Source organism: Marmota flaviventris, chromosome 18 (genome assembly GCF_047511675.1).
Source record: "Marmota flaviventris isolate mMarFla1 chromosome 18, mMarFla1.hap1, whole genome shotgun sequence".
Lineage (NCBI taxonomy): Eukaryota > Metazoa > Chordata > Mammalia > Rodentia > Sciuridae > Marmota > Marmota flaviventris.
In genome coordinates this window covers 53,449,021-53,465,111 of record NC_092515.1, presented here as the reverse complement: position 1 = coordinate 53,465,111, position 16,091 = coordinate 53,449,021, and the positions used below count along the sequence as shown (strand labels likewise).

Genomic DNA, 16,091 nt, shown 5'->3' with positions numbered 1-16,091 from the left:
TACCAGGCATAGTGGAGTTAACAAGGTTATATTATCTTATTATCTGCTAAAATGGAATTGATCCTTACTTTTTAAAATGGCTTATATATTCTCTGCCAAATGGAAGAGAGTCTGTCAAATGGAAGAGAAATTAGCCAAATCACTGGTCAATATCTTTTTCCAGCCTGAGCACCTAACTTCTGCAAAGTTATTTATTGCCTACATGCACCTTTGATTATTTAATGCATTCTGGGCAGCTGTGATTTCTCAGACAGCTGTACTAGTCGATGCAGACAAAATGAAGAAACTAATTTCAATGACACAAGCATTTCTTAGAACAAGACACTTGGAACAATTTTTCCTAACTTTTTAAGTTTTAGAGGTGCTTTGATTAACCACAAAACTGACAAAATGAATTAACTGAGAAGAAATACTTCTAGTAACATGGGTTAAAAATTCAAAGTCAATGAACTTATAAAACTGACTGTTTAGATTAACACACTAAGAGGAGAAGTTTAGAACGTGTTTGCAGCAACTTCAAAATACATACTGTATATGCCTTGTACCCCACCTCATCTATTCTGGGAACTGATTATGGGGGTGGTTACTCAACTCTGGGTAACATGCTGAAATTATTAAATATACTAAAACAGGAATAAATTGTACATGTTAAAAGTTTGGTAAAATGTAGGGCATGTGGATTATATCTCAACAAAGCTGTTACCAAAAATCAAAAACCATGCAGAGGTGAACCAGCTGAGTTTGTTATAGAATCTTAAGCCCCTGCAAATTCAAAAAATAGATCACTCATGAGCCATTCCAGGAGAGGAAACATCAACCACCTGACAATGAAGTCCAAGAAGAAATAAATCAAATTCAAAAAAAATTTCAAGTGTAGAGAGGCTCTAATAATATGATGAAGGGTTAACATTTAAAAGTGAATCACTATACAAATAGTATTGTAACTAGCAAAAACTGGCTAGTAATGAGGGTTTTTTTTTTTCCAAATGAAGAAAACAGAGTAAAATGGACCATAAAATAATATTTTCTTCAAAATGTAAAAAGTATTCCCATTTAATAAAGGAACTATGTTGTTGAAAGAGTGAACTTTAATATCAAGTAAAATTATGTTTCCATTTGAAAGTACTTTTATTGTCATAGCCATACATATTTAAGAGTAATGGTTCAGATAGAACTAGATGTTCTTCGTACTATGTTTTTTTTTTTTAAATCAACATCAGTCTTCCAATATAGCTAAACTCCTTTCACTAAACTGTATGTCTGCTTATCATTTAATTACTTATGCCATTGACAACTTATTCCTGATTCTTACTGATAACTTATGAGCTATTGGTTCCTGTAGTTGTATATGATGGATCATTCTCATTCTTTTGTAAACTGCTATTTATTGATTACCTTTCATGTAGCAGGTAATGGACAAGACATCAGGAACACAAAAACAAATCAGCAACGGACACCGTTCTTGAGGGACTCAAAAATAATTAAAAACCAGTAAGAGAAATATATCCTTATAATATGTTCAACATTTTTTTTAAAAAAAATGAAGAACTATCTCCTCTAGAGATCTTTAGAAAGCTTCGCTGAGGAAAGGTTGTAATGGCAGTGTGAAAGGGGTCAGTAAAAGAATTGGGGAGACTTTGCTGAGAAAGGAGAATGAGTGAAAAGGAATTGGAGCTAGATACCATCAGGAATTCTCTGTCTGCAGCAAGAACAGAAGGTCCCTGTACAAGATTCTAGAAGTGCCCTGACTTCCTGCTGCAAGTCAAAAACCAAATTTAATCCTGTGTGTCAATTCTGCACTTCTACCCTTTCTCCTTAGCATCGGGGGCATAGTTCTGGGATATGATAGTTAAGACTGGAACACCCTGGACCCTGCCTCAGCCCACTTGGTCCCCTTCAGACCCAAACCAACCACTGACCTATGGCTGAGATCCTCAAACCATATGTAGAGAACGTGCATCTTCCTAATCCATCATGAAGCAATGCTTGGGTAAAAAGAAGATAAAAATAAATTGCTAGAAAAATGGAACGAGAAAAACAAAAGCATAAAAAACACCATCCCTAGACCATTTTTTACTACTACTGCATCAACAGACATAAATTACTCTGTCTGGCTGACATAAATCATTCCAAAAATGTACTCTGAATTTCTGTACAAACCTCATCATTGGTCACACAGAACTGCCAGGTGGGTACCAGCCTATGGGCCACACTGGCCTAGGGCAGCATAAAGCAACGGTGGCATCAGGAAGCTTGTTAGAAATGCTCCCGCCCCACCTCCTGAACCAGAAGCTCTGGGGACATGCTGCAGAAACCAGTGTTATAACAAGCTCTCCAGGTGTTCCAATGCATGCTGGGAAGGACTGTTTATTCAGAAGACTTTTGATGTTACCTCAAAAATAAAGATGCCCCCACCATTCCTGGGAGACCCAGTAGACACAAAAGCACCTGGAGCCCTGCTTCTCATCACCTTCTGCCACCTGGGAAACTCAGTTTTCCCTTGCTTCTTTGACTCTTTTGTGTTTAAAGTTAATACAAGTTAGAAACACCTTCAGCAGGATTCTAGAAGAGTCCTGGAGAATTAGAGAGTGACCACAATGTTAAATCATTTACGGATTTAGGAGTTTACTCCTGGTGACTTTTTAATGACCCAGTTTTTAAAATTAACCAACCATAACTATTCATACTACTACTTGGTTTGGGGGTTGGGCTTTTTTTTAAAGTCTTTTTGTACAGAAGAAAAACTGAACCTTTTGGTATAGAGCTCTAGGAATCCTGACAAATGTAGAAAGCTACGAAACCACTACCACACTCAAGATATAAAACATTTCCTTCCTTCACCTGATGAAAGTTCCCTTGTGCCTTCTGGTAAAGTTATTCTCACTTGGAAGCCATTGCAAAAGGGACCTTTTTGTGTTCCCTTTTCGTTTTGACTTTTCCACAATATCTTAGATATGGGATCTCAAAAGGGTGCTCTGAGTCCAGGTCCTCTCACCTACCATATGCAATTGAGAGTCCCCCTTATGGCCACGTGCACCAAGCAACCATTGCTTTCTGTGGTTGAGTACAATTCCACAGTGTATCGGGCACACACCAAATAAAAATGGAGTGTACACCCATCACTAGCTTATGCACATATGGGTGGCTTCTAGCTTAGGGAGACTCTGAATAAAGCCAATATAAGCCTTTGCACATAGGCTTTTCATTTCTCTTGGATAAAATTCTAAGAATGGGATTTCTGAGTCACGGTATGTTATATGTGTTAAACAGTAGAAGAAACTGCCTGACCGTTTTCAAAGAAGGGGTACCCTGTTACAGTCACAGCCCCCATGTAGGAGGGTTCCAGTGACTCTGTATCTTCACTAGAACTTGGTGTTCATAATCAGTTTTTTTATTATTATTACTTTACTTTTAGCCATCCTTAAAATTATATATTGATATTTCAATGTGGTATAATTTTGCAGTCTACTAATGACCAATGATGTTCTGGATTTTTGCATGTGCTTATTTGAAATCCACATATTTCCTCTGTTATGAATAGTATAATGAAATCTCTTGCCCATTTGTTAATTTGATTTTTTTTGTTATTGCACTGTAGTGTTCTTATTATGTTCCAGATACCATCCTTTATAAGGTAAGCATCTTGCAAATATTTTTTCCCAGTCTATGTTTTTTTTCCCCATTTTCTTGACAGTATCATTTTAAAAGTAGAAGCTTCGGATTTCTGTGAAACCCATGTTTTTTTTTTTTTTTTTTTTATTTGATTTTATGGATTGTGCTTTTAGTGGTGTATCTAAAAACTCAATGCCTAACTCAAGGTCACTCAGATTTTCTCCTATGTTTGCTTATAGAACTTTTATAGTTTGTGGTTTTGTATTTAAGTCTATGGTGAAGCTTGAGTTGATTTTTCGGGTATACTTTGAAGTACGAATTGAGATTCTTTTCCTCTTTCTTCTCTGTATTCTTTTTCAAAAGTGAATTCTGATTGTTCCAGTACTGCATCTTGAAAAGAACTGCCTTAGTAGCTCTGTCAGAAAACACACAGACTGTGCTGTATAGGTCTATTCTGGGCTCTCCATTCTATGCCATGAATCTCTTTGTCCATCTTGATGTCAATACGACATTATTTTGAATATTGTAGTGATATAAAAAGTCTTAAAATCAAGCAGTGATAAGTCTCAACCTTTGTTTTCCATTTTCAAAATACTTTAGCTATCTTAGTCCCTTTGCTTTTCCAAATACATTTTAGAAAAAGCAGGCCAATTTCTTATAACAAATTTTTTTTTCATACTGTTGACACTACTATAAAAGTTCCTTTTAAAATTTCATTTAAATTTTTTATTATTAGCACATAGAAATATTGTTTGTGCATATTGACCTTAAATCCTGGGACTTTGCTAAACTTATTTTTAAATTAATAAATTCTTTGGGATTTTTCTACTTGGAAAATCGTGTAATCTAGAATCAGAGGTATTTTCTTTTTTCCTTTTTGGTCTATAGGTTTTGGTTTTTCTTTCTTGATTTATTTCTTGATCACCAATGGAGTGGTGAAAACAGACTTTCTCATCTTGATCCTGATCTTAGGGAAAGGCATTTCAGTCTCTGATCATTCAGTCTGACATCAGACAGTAGATTTTCATGGATGCCCTACACAGCAGTGAGGGTTTTCTCTTTAGTTCTTAGTTTTCTTGGTTTTTATCATACATAGAATGGTGAATTCTGTTACATTTCATATATCTACTGAAAAGAATTATCTTTATATTCATTAATGAATTAAGGATGATATTTACTAAGTTTTGCTATCTACAGCCACAAACTTTAAAAGGCCTTATCATTCCTATCTGTCCTACTTTTGAGAAAAGTACCTCACAATTTTTATCTATGATTTCTAACATCAACAAAAACAGCAGTAGTCACACAGAATTTTGGACCCACCCATGTTAAAAGCAAAATAAAAAGAATTTGGGGAAAACTGGCATCAGTCAATTAGAGGTAAGCTCATATCTGGTGCAAGTAGGTCTCAGACTCATTTTTTTATTTATCTGTCTTTTCTCCCCCAAACCCTTCCCTAGAAAAATACGAGTAGACATAAAATTTCCATCATTTCTAGTTTGTAGGCAAAATGAGAGAAGTATTTTCTTTTATTCTTACCTCTCCAACTTTATATTTAAAGAAAACTTTAAAATCTCTTGTCTCAGTGAATGACAGTAATGGTTTATTCACATCGGAAGCAGGAAGTCATCCTCAAACCTTCAATTCCCAACTTTCCGTCTATATCATACTGGATTTGCCTAGCTAGTTGACCACCTTCTTTTGGCTCCCTGCCAGCCTGTGCTAGTTCAAGCCTCTAGCATTTCTCCTTGGTAACATCAAAGTTTACTTTATTGGTCTTCAAGGTTTGTATCTTCATGCATTCAATTAAATCGTGTGAATTAAACTAGTTTTCAGGTTTAAATTATTCAATATCCAGTTCTGATATCACCTTCAGGGTAATGTCCGCACACCTGCTTGTAAGGCCTACTACAGGAACCTGTAAGTCCCACATCTGGAACGAAAAATAGTGTGCCCAGGGCATTGTGCCTCAAGAGGCGCAGATATCCCACATAGATAAAAGGGGTATTTGCTTTTCTGGCTGAGAAAATTATTAAAAGCCCCTCTTGTAAAAAAATTATATATATATATATATATATGTCTCATCATCATGGGAAAATGAGCCTCAAACCAAAAAAATAAATGTAGGAGGCCAGTTGCTCATTATCAGTTCTACTAGTGAGAGACTAACTGACAGGCCTCTAAATACTTGAAACTGTAAATTCTTATCACTAATGTTGTCACCCTCCTTCCTATCCCCATCATCAGAACAGCTCAATGCTCCAGTTTCTCAACTGCAGTATGATTGACAGTTCAGACCACATCATTCTTTTTATGAGGGCTGTATCAAGCATGGTAGGATGTCTAGCAGCTTTCCTGGCCTCTCCCGCTAAAATGCCAATAGCAGCCCACCCCCAACAAATGAGACAACCTAGAATGACTCCAGACATTGCTGAGCTTCACCCAGAGGTATGATTGCCTTGGGTGGAGAAACACTGCCCAAGGAAAGGATGTTACGTGTTTAAGTTTAACAGCAGGAATTTTGGGGGTAAAATCCTCGAAGGGATAAAAGTGCTAGTGACCTCAGTCAAAAGAAGACTGATTCCCAGGGATTGTGACAAATGAAATAGGGAAGAGAGAGGAAGCCAGGCTGGGTTGCTGCAGTGTTAAGATCAGAACACAGAATAAAAGGTGCACATGATGTAAAGAACAACTTCCTACAGCCATGAAAAATGGTTACAGATCCCCTGGGTGCATACTAAGTTTACAAGCCCATCACTTGCACATAATTTTTCTCTCCATGAAATATCTTATGTCATCTTCATGTGACTGTGGGACTGTGGCAGGACAGGAATTAGAGATGATACACATCAGAGGTGGTGAGGATAATGGCAGGCGGTTTTATACAATGAATATATAATTTTTATAGTCCAGAATCATCTTTGCTTTTTAACTAAGCAACTTCTGCTATGTATCTCCCTATATCTACTGAGTTGTCAGATCTCTCTTCTGTTGAGCTCATAGAATAAAATTTTATTTTAGGGTATGCTTTCAAAGTAAACAAATATTTCTTCTATTTCCGTTTTAAGTTCTGGAAACACTAGAAGCATACTTAATGAATGCATCCTCCTCTAAGTGAACTGATTTCAGAGCATTTCATTATGAATGGATACATATGCTCGTTTCATTCCCTGCTGAAAACGTGTATGCGTGCACATGCGTGGGTGAACTACAAACTGTGTTTGAATTTTGAATTTAAAATTTTTGGTTTAGGACATTACTACACTGAACATACAAAATAGAAGCTACCATGGATTTAAAGTCAACACACACACACACATTGAAAAAAAAATAGAAATTAAAAGCTGAAATATGTTGGATCAAACTAATATTTGAGCCTATTGATGTTCTGATGTTCACCCTGTGCTTACCAGAAGGAAACCCACATGAATTCTTCACAAGGTCGTATAGCATCGAGGCTTTCCTCTGAGGACAGTGATGCAGCAATAATTCTGGAAGGCATTTAGGAACCAAATTGACAATCCCAATGGTTACTTTCTCTCAGAAACCTGCCAGAGTTCCCATCACTTTGCACTTCATTGATTGGTTGACTTGACTCAAAGAACATTTCTGACCTTATTCGAGAGTTTTCATGATGGAACATATGAAATCATTTCTGAGCAATATTATATGTCAGACACATGACACTTCCCTCGACTATGCTCACAACACACTGTGACCACTTACTGTCTCCCTGGCAGAGCAGAGGTCCCAGTTGATAAGCGGCTTCGGAATGCGGCCGGCCTGTGTCTGTGATGACAATCTTAGTTACGGGCAGATGTTCTTTATATGAAAGGAATCCTGTGTCATTGGTCCTGAAAACACAGTTGCACCCATAAAACCCTTAAAATTACTCTAATTAATGTAATTCTAAGATAAACAATAATCCTCATTGCATTTTAAAGCCAAGATGCTCTGAGCTGAAACTGCACATTTACAAAAGAATAAATACAACTGCATATCTGGGCACATAAAAAACATGGTAATGTTCTAATGTCTCTTGCACATATTAAAATACAGAACATAAAATATAGCATATGTTAAAATTACAATGTAATTATTTTTTTTTTAATTCACTGGGCCATTTCTACTTTCTGACTAAAATGGTTAATTCATTAACTTTTAGCACAAAGACCCAGAGTGTGCTTTAGGTCTAGCATTTCATTATTGTTTTGTTGTTGTTGTTTTGATTTTTCTCATGATTTCTTATACTTCTGTTCCCCCTTGGTTGCCTCATCTTGATCTACTCTGTATTTTTTGTATTCAAATTTTATTTTCACTCTTTAATTTTTAGCTAAAACTATTGTATTTTAATGTTTGCTTTATGAATTAGAAAATGCATCCTTAATTTATCACAGTCTACTCACATTTTATACTGTATAACAATATAAAATGTCAGAAGCTTGCTAGGGGATAATTTATTTCACACCCTGCCACTCCCAAGAGCATGCATGCAAGTATGCATACACACAAACACACACACACACACACACACACTCTTATTCTTTCTGTTATTGCTGCAGTATATTTTAAATCCATGTTATAAACTTTATAGAACAATTAAACAGTGAATTTTAGTTTTGTAATTAAGAATTTAAACATCAGGTTTTATATTCACCAACGTATCTTTAATTTCCAGTGCTCTTTATTTCTTACTGAAGATCTGAATGTTTGTCCAATGTTATTTGTCTTTAGTCTACATAAGTTTTGTTAGAATTTTTCATTTCAGATGCTGTACTTTGCTATTTTAAAATTTACATTTTGTTCTTTAATATATTTCTCATTTATTTAAATCTCATTTATTAAAATTCCCTCTTCAATCACTGGGATTATTTTTAACCTTGAAGTCTTCAAACATGTTTATAACAGTTACTTTAAAGTATTGTCTGCAAATTTTAACATCATGTCCCAAAGTTTGTTTATAATACCTTCTTTTAATTTCTTGACTTCAGATCAAAGTTTATTCTTCCTTGGAACATTCGTTTATAATATCTTGGATATTGCAGATGATATAAAAATTCTGGATTTGTTATTCTGGAATTTGTGATTGTTTAGACAGGTAGTTAAATCACAATCTTTTCACAATAAATTGTGGATGTTTGATTTACACTTCATTCAAGAACCAGGTGTTAAGATAATTGTGAGATACTCTTCCTTTATATGTTTAAAGTTCATAGGAAACATGCTTTGGTAATTGGCTGAAAATATATTTTGAAAATAATGGAATGTCTAATTACACATAGTTTTAAAGAGAATGATAACTTGACTCACGTAACAGTCCATTGCAAAAATAAGTTTAAAAGCTTTGAACTTTCAGGATTAGATTGATTGTACCACATTTTCATTTAAACAAACCTTTAACTAATTTAGTCGTTGCACTAACTTGTTCAGTGTCTTTCTGGCTCTACATACTTTGAGTGATTAATTTAACAAAATTCATTTTATCTTAAGTACAGGAATCATGAAAATCACCATTCGCTGCGGTCAGCATCACAATTGCAGTAATAGTGGGCGTCGGTGCAGCTCCCTTCCAAGCCACAGGCACACTTTTGAGGATCAGGTGAAGAGCCTCCCCAGTAAGTTTGAGTTTCATTAGTTCTTCCAACCCACCAGCTCAGAGGGGTTCCATCTGCAAGACAAATGTGAGAACCATGACATCTGCTTCCATCCCAGCTTAATTCTCTTTCTTCCTAAATTGTTCAAAAGAACAAAAGGAGAAAGAGAATGATTGATGTGATATAAAGATGTTTTAAACACTATCATGGACAGCATTTCCTTAAGGAAGATTTATTAAAAAATTATTATTAGCTTTAAATGATTGATAGATTTCTTTTTCCTTTGGGTAGAAAAGAAATGAGTGGTTCATATTTAATTTAACTATGATAGCAAAAAAAAGAAGATGAAAAAATACTGTGAGAAGTTCACCTATGCAATTTCTTTAAAAATAATTTTGAAGCAATTTCACATCAAATTATGAACTGCAGTAATTAATGTAACAAAGCAAATTTGATTTGGAATCATGAAATGCCCATTAAACACTATGGGATGTTATGTAAAGGCACTGATTTATCTCAATCCATTTATTGGCTAAAAACAGACTAGCTGTTTATTAAATATTAGGCATGGTATGGCACTCCCTCTCCATGATTTAAGATTTGTTTGAAAGTCCATATTTTCTCTTCCATTTAATGACTTGGCTATTTATTTGGAGACTACAAAAATAACAAAGAAAGATCTCCAGGCCTGAAGCAAATATTACACTAAAAAAACCCAAAGTTTCCCTTAGCCAAACGCATCTCTTTCTACGATAAATGTTCAGCTACCAGCTCCTTCTGAGTTAGGACTAAACATGATGCCAAGGAGCTCAAGCAAAGAATAGACAGAACATTTAAGCAGGGATTTGTAGACAGGGAAGTGAGGCATGCAGGCAGTCCATCTTGGGGGAAGGAAAAGAAGTTCAGAGGAAAAATCATAGTCATTTGAGAATCGGGGCATGAGGAAAATGTAAGCAACATCTGATTTGTCAGCTCCTCAGAGGCAGGTGATCATTTTTCTGTTGACTTTCAGAGCTTTAAGTCATCACCATCCATCCCAATGAGAATCCAAGACTTTCACTAATTCTTTTCTTACTAACAAATGCCAGTGCTCATTTTAACTTACCACTAGGTGGCCCCTCTGCTGATGCTGATGACCTGCCCCACAAGGTTACTACACATGCTGGTTCCACCAGATTAAAAACCCAAGCCAAAAAAAAAAAAAAAAAAAAAGCTTATGTTATGCACAAAGTTATTACTATCCAGAAAAACTTGCATGATTTGAACATCAGTCAAAGGTTAAGCCTATTTGAAACATTTACTAGATATATTTTAACATGTTGCTTAAAACACTGTGTTCTTTGATAGAAAGTAAATAATTATTCCTAAGTGCTAAATCATATTTTCCCACCTAAATTTACAATTTTCCCTATAAAATAGAAATTAATAAATGTCTTAAAGGTACCAATTACCTTTGGTTCCACTCAAGCCTTCTTAAAGAGAACTAAATAATTTAAATCAGGATAAGAATGAAGTTTATAGCTAGGTACAGTGATGCATAATTATAATCCCCGTGGTTTAGAAGGCTGAGGCAGGAGGATCAAAAGTTCAAAGTCAGCCTCAACAACTTAATGAGGCCCTAAGCAACTTAGCAACACCCTGTCTCAGAATGAAAAATAAAAAAAGGGCTGGGAATGTGCCTCAGTCGTTAAGTGCCCCTGGATTCAATCCCTGGTAGCAAAAAAATAAATAAAAAGAAAATGAATCTTTTAAATCTTGAGAAATTAAAAATTAAAATTATAAGTGTTGATGATCAAGGAGGAACATTCTCCCTCCCACGGTTAAAATCCTAAATGACCCGAGTGCTCCCTGGGACATCCTGTTAGTGTGCTGAGCCACACGGATTCTCACTGCTAAGAATACATTTTTATATTCATACCCAGTGTGGCCTCATTGGACCTTGAAACTACTGATTCACTGAGATCTGAGGCTGTAAACATAACACTGCTTCCTGGGTTTCATCCTTGCCTTTCTTGTTGGGAACCTAGAATCTGAGTTGTTCTCTCCCTTTTCAGTCTCTCAACCTCAATCCATTCTACACAATTCCAGGGTCATCTATAACCGTAAGTTTGCACTCTGACCAACATCTTCTCACTCTCCCACCTCCAGTCCCCATAGCCACCCTGTTACTCTGTTTCTGTGAATTCCACCCTTTTAGATTCCACATATACATGACATCATGCAGTATTTGTCTTTCTATGTGTGGCTTTTATGTCCTCCACTATCTCAAGGAGATTCACATGTCTATTGCAACATTATTCACAACTGCCAAGACATGGAAACACCATAAGTGCCCATTGAGAGATAATACAGATAACGTGATACACACGTAATGAAGTATCATTCTGCTTTAGAAAAGAGGGAAGTCCTGCCATGTGTAACAAGGACGTGCATGGAGCACTGTGCTAAGTGAAATCAGATGACCATTCAGCACAATGAACAAGGAGCTACACACTAACATGGGTCTGTCAACGGTGACCTCAATGCCCTGACAGCCTACAGCGAGAGGACTCCTGTCACACACTCTGTGTTTATCATCAGCACCATAGCCACAGGAGCTTTGAGTGACCAGCCCCAATTCAGAGAAGAGAAGGCAGAGAGTCGTTTCTGATCCATTCATTTATTTGATGAATCAGAGATTCATCTAAGTTCTCTATCTAGGAAATGAGACAGCTGGTACCTGAATTAAGCTCTCTTTCCTCTGTAAATCTTACCATTTTTTTGCACTACAATTGTCTGATCCTCATTTACAGGTGGGACTGAATTTTCAGCAGAGAGATAAGATTTGAGTTGGGACCACAAATTGGTATTGGAGGGATAAAAGTTGGATGAAGACATTCTGAAAAAGGGACTAGGGGTCCAGAGGGACCTGGGGTACAGCCAAGAAAATCATCTTTTAGTAAATGGATGGAGAGCAAATAGGAGAGAAGCTTAACTGGAAATAAAAGGTTCAAATGTCAGACCAACAGCTTAACATTTTTGTAGATGATCCAAATGACAGAAGATAATCACATGAAACGCATGTTTTAACTTCTGATTGTTCTGTCTGTAACTGCAACCCTCTTAGGAGAATATGGACCAAGGGAGTTTCATTGTGCAGATATTAGCATCCTCTCTCATTTCTTAAGAGAAACCGGATTGATATCCCTGCTATAAAACAGTGCGCTGAGGAGTAGCATGAGGGTCGCACAGGCAGAACACACAGACCTCGGATCCAGGCAAAAGTCATTACCAGACAGACAAGCAACAACACAGCAGAGTTTCTGGAAGAGAAATGTTGTGCTAGACACAGAGTTTCCTGAGGGTGAATTTCCTTCCTGAAGGCTAATAGTGTAGACTGGGTACACTGGGTGTACACTGGGTGGTTGGAAAATGTGGAGAGATGGCAAGCTGAGAGGTGGGGGGAAGTACTCACACACAAAGAATGAGGTCACCAGGGCCCACCCCAAGGCAGAAGTGGGGGACCTGCTATTCTGACATCAGGAGATATTCCAAAGAGAGAAAATATAAAACCCAAACAGAATTCCTAGGACTGGTTCTGGATAGAATGAAACAAAGGGTTAAGTAGGCTTTCTGATTCCTATCTATGCTCCCAAATCAAGGGTTTCTAGCACTCTTTTCTAGTTTTCAATTGCACCCAGAGGCTACCTGTCAACAAGTCATGAAAAAGGAGCCCAGGAGAAGAGTCACTTTCGGGCAACTGCGTCCTACTTGTACTCACTCTTTTCTATGATAAAATAAGCCTGATGTGCCTCTTCCCTTTATGAGGATAAACGCTGTGCATTTGTGGAGTGTTAGAAGGAAACCTGGTCTATACATGATCCAATTAAGGCCAGGAGGAGAGTTGGAAAGCAATCAAGGCTTTGAACGAAGCTCAATGTAAATTGACCTTGCTCTTTTCTCCAGGCAACAGCATCTGTGTGACTTCCAGGCTGTGACATGATTGCTAAGTACGTGGACCCTCAACACCTGGGTAGAATTAAAATCCTCAGGATCTGGTTGAGTAAGGACGGTATGCACAGGGGCGCATGGCAGACGCCTTGGTTTACGCACCTTCCTGATTCACGAGCCGTGACTTCTTGCAGTAGTAAGCAAGCTCCTGTTCGCAGTGCTCCGCGCGGTTAATGGTGGCCTGGAGTTGCTCCATGCTGGCCACATACTCAAAAACCCCAGTGTGTGGGTTCTCTGGGTCGGTATTTCTGACTCTTGTTAAGTCAGAGCCGTTGTGCTGTATGATGGTCCATGCAGTTTCTTGTATGCAGAAATGGGGGAAGAAAGAGAGGAGACCATCACTAGTCTGCAAAAGTTAAAATAAATAAAGAAAATCAAAATCACCTTTTATCTGAGTCAAATTTTTCTAGTCATCAAATCTCCCTGCGAGGTAGAATCAATATAAATGGATTTTCAAAATTTTTAAATTAAAGTAAAGTGACTCCTTTCCCTGAAATGCATACTATCACCATACATTTGCAATGCCTTTATTTTACTTATTCATATGATTTAGCCAGACAATATTTATGATGAAAAATATTAGAAAATTATGATTGCTAGATGCTTTTGATGTATTTCATTTCATCAAATCTGATATTCTCTTTTAAAGATGCATGATTATTTCATTTTCCTCCAAGAAAGAAAAACATGCTCCCTACTTTAACTGCAAAACATTATGGACTGGTGACACACTCAGAATTCAGTGATGTTACAATGTAAAAATAGGGGTGCATGTTAAAAAAATAGTGAAATAATTTATATCACATAATATAGGCAAATACTTTTTTACTCTTAAAAATTATACATGTTTCCAGCAAAGAAAAACAAAGTAAGTTTTTATATTTCTCTTTTTAGTCATGATTTAATTCTGAGCATATACATCTTTTTCTTGTTAAATCAAATTTTCCATTGTTCATTTTAGTATCATATGATAGTTTGGCAATGCAATAGGAAGTTACTCTTTTGAACTGAAACCATTTGATATACTATCAATATCTCAACTAATACACACCAAAAAAAGTATCTAGGAGAGTGCTCACAATTGCTACCTGAATGTCGGCAAACATTTCCATCATACTGATTACTAAAATTACTTAAATTAATATAAATCCCACAATGTCTGTAACAGAAGATGGGCGTGTTGTACCTATCCTTCAACTTTCTCTTTTCATTCTGCATTCACTGTGATTTTTGTAGGCACAAGAACGGATTCGTCAAAAGGCTTCTGATTTACTAAGTAGTAAGAACACACTGGAAACTGACACAGCTCTTGCAGATGTGCTGTGAAGTCATTTAACTCCTCTGTGTCACAGGAAAATTCAAAACTGGAGGAAAACGGTAATGGTAATCTCCCCCCTCTCACTTTTTTTTTTTTTTTTTTTTTTTTAGGTAATTCATTCACAGGAATCAACAGTGCAAACAAGATAAGGTGGTAGACTTTGAAAAATCTCACTCCCACCTCTCGCATAGTCATCAACATAGAGAGGTTGGTTAAATGAGACGGGGGAAGGAATCTGGCAGCCTTATTGCCTTCCATGTGTGGATCCACAAAACAATAGCTGAGACTTCCATTTCCCCCTTGCATCTCAGCTCACCCTACAGCTTTATCAGTGGGGTGCTTTTCTCAAAGAGAACATGATCTATAAGCTAATAAAACTGATTATGGGCAGCCAGCAGTACAATGCAGAGGCCATCAGGAGATGTGACTGGTGACCTGGCATGAATCTGTGCCCTTTGGGAAGTCAAGTGAAACCTAAGCCTCCACTTCCAAATCTGGTAAATCAATTGGCAAAACTAGACAATAGAGTATTTTGGAAATTCTCTAATTTTAGCCAACTCAACCATGGCTGTTGGAAGTTGAAAGTTATTATTAGCCAAGGCAAATCTGTCAGTCTGGCCTCTACTGGGCTCTGCCTGTATTGTTCAACAGAATTATGTGCCTTTCCTTGTGGTCAATCTGTGGTGTGCATTGGGAAGCTTAACTCTGGCTGAGCAGCTGCCAAAAGAGCAAGACAACAAACCTGCTTGAAGCTTTTGTCTCTGTGCCTTTGGGATCACACTGAGAGGGACTTGTATCCAGTTTAGCATCTACTGGATCACAATTAACATGAGATTCTAGCGGGTTTTTTTACAGTGTTTAAGAGATTCATAGCCATGGTGCCTGGCAACGGAGAAAGGGCAGGATCAAATATGTTTTCTTTGGAAATCCTAAAATATTTCAACATTATGAAAGTTTCTGTATGCAATTTTATTACCTAATTAAAAATACTACAAAGTGTAAAATTAAACAGATGACATATACCATCTAGATTTCCAGAACTTTTCTGATGCCATGAAATCAGCATAGTTGATTTTGAGCCATGGAGATGAGTGCCCCACAGTGAGGCTTCAAAGCCCCTGTGCTAGATTAACAGGGGAAAGTCAGAAAATCCCTACCTAGAGCCTCTTCCCTGTTCCTCCAGACAAGGCTGTGTTAGCTGAGTTTTCTACAAACTCCCGTTTGGAAATAATAACTGAAAAAGTCACAGAGGTCATCACGACCTGTCATGTGCTTTTTAGTGGTATTTTGATTGTCTCTCCCATGTGAGATTGACAATAGTTTCTGAGCTGCTCACCATGGTGTCCCCTGTATGTAGCACAGGACCTTGGCACAACATGCAGAAGACATATATTGGAGAAATGAGGGTATAAACAAGGGAATAATCTAAAACAACTCAGTGTCGAGAGAACACAATCTCCCTGGTTATGGATTCTGATCTATGGGAACTGTGAAATTTTCACTGCCTTGGAGCTGTTTTATAACTCTATAAATTATAGATAACTGATAGGATTACAAAATCATGTTAAGTTTGAAAC

General features: G+C 37.0%; 1 protein-coding gene across 6 annotated transcripts in view; it reads right to left on the bottom strand.

The window, feature by feature from the left end:
- Cntnap4 (contactin associated protein family member 4) overlaps positions 1-16,091 on the bottom strand; it is a 243,533-nt gene that overhangs the window by 51,118 nt on the left and 176,324 nt on the right. For all 6 annotated transcript variants that reach the window (XM_027933142.2, XM_027933144.2, XM_027933147.2 and 3 more), the window contains 3 exons: positions 13,299-13,496; positions 9,124-9,280; positions 7,339-7,466 (listed from right to left, as the gene is read on the bottom strand). In XM_027933142.2, the coding sequence (XP_027788943.2) occupies positions 7,339-7,466; positions 9,124-9,280; positions 13,299-13,496 (483 nt within the window). The remainder of the gene's footprint in view (positions 1-7,338; positions 7,467-9,123; positions 9,281-13,298; positions 13,497-16,091) is intronic.